The sequence below is a fragment of the Nannochloropsis gaditana genome (genome assembly GCF_000240725.1).
Source record: "Nannochloropsis gaditana CCMP526 unplaced genomic scaffold scaffold611, whole genome shotgun sequence".
Taxonomy (NCBI): Eukaryota; class Eustigmatophyceae; order Eustigmatales; family Monodopsidaceae; genus Microchloropsis; species Microchloropsis gaditana.
This window is the reverse complement of record NW_005803342.1, coordinates 13,580-18,196: the sequence shown is the minus strand read 5'-3', so window position 1 is coordinate 18,196 and position 4,617 is coordinate 13,580. Positions and strand designations below refer to the sequence as shown.

The 4,617-nt window shown below is 49.9% G+C and overlaps 2 protein-coding genes across 2 annotated transcripts; both read right to left on the bottom strand.

Moving 5' to 3' along the window:
- Nucleotides 1–370: 370 nt before the first annotated feature.
- G3PDH (glycerol-3-phosphate dehydrogenase) lies at nt 371–911 on the bottom strand (the record flags this gene model as incomplete). The annotated part of the gene is made up of 2 exons (XM_005854135.1): nt 744–911; nt 371–577 (listed from the first exon to the last, which is right to left on the bottom strand). Coding segments are annotated over exons 1-2 (321 nt in total), but the record flags the coding sequence as incomplete, so codon positions are not given.
- Nucleotides 912–1,716: 805 nt separating this feature from the next.
- Nucleotides 1,717–4,011, bottom strand: NGA_0186800 (uncharacterized protein). The gene is made up of 7 exons (XM_005854134.1): nt 3,806–4,011; nt 3,479–3,583; nt 2,923–3,203; nt 2,633–2,701; nt 2,310–2,391; nt 2,039–2,161; nt 1,717–1,955 (listed from the first exon to the last, which is right to left on the bottom strand). The coding sequence occupies exons 1-7, from the start codon at nt 3,996–3,998 to the stop codon at nt 1,888–1,890; spliced, it is 921 nt and encodes a 306-aa protein (XP_005854196.1). The 5' UTR covers nt 3,999–4,011; the 3' UTR covers nt 1,717–1,887.
- Nucleotides 4,012–4,617: the final 606 nt, after the last annotated feature.

Genomic DNA, 4,617 nt, shown 5'->3' with positions numbered 1-4,617 from the left:
CACCTACCGCAGGGTCGGCGCTGGCGGTGATGGTATCCACAAGGTGCATGTCGCTGCGGTGCTGGGGGTGACTATGCTTCGTGTTTATGTGCATCGCCACCTAGATGATGCGAAGAAAATGAGAACTATGCTTCGTGGTTATGTGCATCGCCACCTAGATGAGCCGAGCATGGTGCCAATGGATTCGACGTATGTCTTGCGTGAGCCAAAATGTTTCAGTCGCCACTTGGATGAAAAAAACAAATCTTATACACCGTCCTACTATCCATTCCAACATAGTGTGCCTATAATGGTATCTCTGCACTGAAAGCATGTGTTTGGGAATACCATCACCGTGCACCATGCCTCCCAGCTTGCCGCAACAAGGCAGCATGTGTTTGGGAATGCCATCACCATGCACCATGCCTCCCAGCTTGCCGCAACAAGGCCCTTTTCTGCCTTCCTCGCCCGATACTTTTTTGGGAGGCATACTGTTACTTACATCATCCTTTCGCACCAAAATGCATGTAGGGTGTCCTTTTTTCCCAACGACCGAGGCCATGGCGAGGCCGAAAGATCCGCCGCCGATCACCGTCACCTACGTGATCGAGAAGTGACAAAGACAACACGGGGAAGGAAAAGCTTTTCCATGAATTACGAAGAGACAAAACATGTCAATAGCCGTAAAGATCCCATGAAAATTTTGCATTGTAGGGCCCTGACGTCCATGTAAACCTTTCATACGTAGTAGAAATAATATATACCTTGCTTTTGGCTGTAGCGGCTGTCTCAGCAGTTTGCGACGCGGGGTTAGCTTCAATAACAGGAGACGCGCGCCCATGACAAGGCCGCTTAGGTGCGGGCTCATTGTCCACCATTCTTCGCTTTGTGGTCGGGATACTACGGGTTGCTAAGGTGTTTAGGTTTAGGAAAAGGAAGGTGGAAAACACCCAAAAGTTGATGTTGCTGATTCGACATTGAATTGGCTGTCCGAGTGGATGGCCGAATGGTACGGCTACCGGCATACGGCTGGTGATAGATCGATGCCAAAGGATTTACGTCTGAAACATCGACATCTATGCCTCAGTATCTGAAGACACTTCGGGATTTATATCATGAGCCGGATGTGACTTCGTTTTCCTGCTAATCATACGAACTGGGACCAAAACAACAAAGCAGTAATGAAGGCACCTCCAGCTCAAGAGGGCTACTTCAGATACTGTGTTGCTTGATTCCTGCACCAAAACACAAGGTGTCGCGGTCGTCGTCATTTTACGAGAAGAATGCCGGAACGTGTGTGGACTCTTCCTTGAAGTATGACGCCACTCTCTTGTTGAGGATGACGTTGCTTGAAGTTCGTCCATTTCTGCTGCTGTTTTCTTACATTTGACGGTAAACCTTCCTCATCCTTTTTTTCGACGAGGCAAAGTCAAGATTATCCTGCATGCTATTTGCACTTGCCGAAATTTGATCTAAGACGCGGATCCTTTCGATATATGTGATGATCAATGTATTGTCCTCTACATATGCTGCAGCAGCACACGAGCGGGTCTTTTCCTCTGCATTTATAAGACCAAGGTTACGCAAGAAATTCTGTGTATAGCGTGTACCATCAACAAGAAAGTAAATCAAAGAAAGGAGAACCTAAAGACGAACTAGGCGAGCTGGGTTCTGTCTTCAGGCATGGCTTTACGCCCAATCGGTGTGGTCTCATGCTGGTGCGAAAAATCAATCAACTTTACTTGAGACACACTTTGATTCTTTCCTCTCATATCCGTACTTTTTTTTCTTCTTGACCTGGAAGGCGGAGCTGTTCGCGTTGGCAACACTTCCCTCTTACCTCCATCTTCACTTCCTGTTCCCCTTCGGATTCGCTCACCCTTAAACCATTTCTCTCTTGAGTTTAGTTTACAATTCAACTGTTGCCATCATCTCCTTCTCAGTAGGCGGGAAGTCCGAGTCACGCATGCGGGACACTGTGTGAATATAGGGAGGAGTAAGCTATCTTTGTCCTAGTCGCCGCCCCCCCTTTCCTCCCTCTTTCATCTCTCCCACTTACAGTCTTCGAACGCTTTGGCCAAGCTGGCATCTTTTTGAATGAAGTGCATCATCTCAGGCATCTGCTTGAATTTGTCACCGTTGTGTTGCTTGGTAATTTCTCGAAAGGCTTTCCCATCCATTCCTACCGAGATTATTATGCAAAAAGGGTGTGTCAAACGCGACAGTTAATACAAAGGGCTACACATACCGGGATGGGCCCTCCCAAGTGTAAAGACAAAAATAAAGAGCATGTCAAGGCAAAAGGGAAGAAAGTAATCGCGCTCAAGCACCTGAGTAATGCTGATTGACAAACTCGTCCTGTAGCTCCTCCACCGCCCCTTGCTCTCCGGCCCGCGCACGCTTGAAGAGGTTCTGGTCCCATAATTATGAAAAGTTAAGGATTAGGAAAAGAGCGGGCAAAAGGATGACGATCTAGTCGTGGACAGATTCCACGGCGAAGACAGGCGATTTTGCAGGAAGCTGGGAAAAAGGAGGCAAGTCCTGTCCTCGATGCTTGTCAGGCTCGGATGGATTCAACACACATGTCCTCTTGCATTACGCATGATACTCGTTCGTTTACCAACGCCCCACCCCCCTTCCCCCCTTCCCATACCTGGATGCCGGGGTCGGAGGAAGCCGCCATTTTAGCCAGGGTGGCGGAGACTTTGTCCGGCTCATTCACCTGGACATGTAGGGAGACAGAGAGATAGGAGTGACGGGTTGGAGGGCAGAAGGAGGTAAGCGAAAAGTAAGATCTTGACATAAAAATGCGATGGTGACTTAAGGAAGGGTGGGAGGGGGTGGCCATGAAGGGAGACTAGAGACAAGCAGAGGACAGGGAAAACGTGGGAATGGCACGGAGGAAGTGTGATGAATATGGAAGATTCCAGGAGGATGAGGTACCTTGTTGAAGAAGGCGTCGTCGGCGAGGTTCAGCAGCGTGTTCATGCCCGTGGAGAAACTGTTTTTGGTCTGTGCGTTGAGGGTCTCGTCATTCCCTCGTCCATAGATCAGGTTTCCCTCCCTCTTCCTCCTCCTCTTTCCCCTGATTTGCCATCTTACCTCTTCGGCGCTAAGTCGTCGATTGTCTTTGATCGTACTGAAGCCAGTCAGCGCCCCCAGAAGAGGAAAGTCCTTCAAGACTCGGTGTTGGATGTCGGGGTTATCCAGGATGGCCTTGAAACCTACGGAGAGGGTAGAAAGGGATAGTGGGAAGGGCAAGCCATGTGACAGATCTGTACGTCGTCTTTGTTTTTCTTAAGGCCGGCTGGCTTGTCGTGCACAAATCTCGGGAGACTGAGCATGTATTAGGAAGGGTTATGAGGGGGGAGGACAGCGAACGCCTGCATAGGAGACAAGCTTCCTGGAAAGATATTCTCGTGACCGTAGCCTGAGGGACACACTGCATCATAAAGTGGCTGATGTCCTTACTGCGTGCGTCCAAGCCCCCTCCGAGTACCTTTGGTGTTCATCGCATCTTTGAAAACCTGCACCGGATTGAAGGTGTTTTTGGTCAGATTCAAGAGGTAACCGGCGCGGCTGGATGGCTTGGTAAAGTCGTCATCTGCTTCGTTGCGTCAAAAGAAAGTTTCGAGAATATTTGTGGTGAGTATGAGGTCTGAATGTCGAACGGAAAGGCAAGAGGAGCACGACGGAAGATTTCAAAACGATGAACGTCCCATTACAGCCAACCTGGTACAATAGTGACAGTGATGTGTCACGAAAACACACCCTTAGGGCGCTTGATTGACCTCAGCCTTCTCCAGTCCCGTTTGTCATATTATACCTGTCTGCTTATCCGACGACTCTTGTTTCGAGGTGACAGAACTGGATGAAGAACTGCTGGCCCCCGTGGTCGACTGCAAGCGACTGAACGGCCGCGAAGACCGGTCATGCTCCTGAGCATGGACAGTGCATCCCATGAAGACAGCGAGGACCACAAGAAGAACGGTCGATGAATACAAGGATACGGCCTGCATGACTGTGGCTGCTCGTAGGTAAGACAAGAAGCGGGGAGGCGAAGTCAGCGTCGAGTTCCATTCATCGCCCAGGCAAAGCGATCAGCACATCACATAAAGCAGGTTAAGACCGAGCCCATGACACCCAGATTTTTAATAACAACATAATACCTCTCCTAAACGACCATGCGAGAGAAAAAAGGCCTCGACGTTCCGACCCCGCCACCGGCACGGTGCCCCCCCACCATTCCCCTACGCCTTCGGACAAGACGTGCATTCCGTTTGGCATATGGGCCTGGCGGGAAGCCTATCTCCTTTTCCGCCGCCCCAAGCCGCCAAAACTATTTGGCGGAGATAGACAACCCGGGGGGTACAATATCTGGACAGGAATAAAATGTACCGAGGTCACGGCATCTTATGCTTTGAAAGGGATGTTTTTATCTGGCCAGGGACTTATCTTGGCTCCAGGTCAAGGCTTATAGAAGCCGTCGTCGGAAGAGGACGAACGAGATAACTAGTCGCCTCCGGAGTACGGACATGACGCTCCTTAGTGGTGGACTGCGTCGTCCTTTGAATTGCGTTCTGTGATTGTCCTAGACTACCCTCTTGTTCTGCATGCATTCATGAGTGTGGGCTCGTC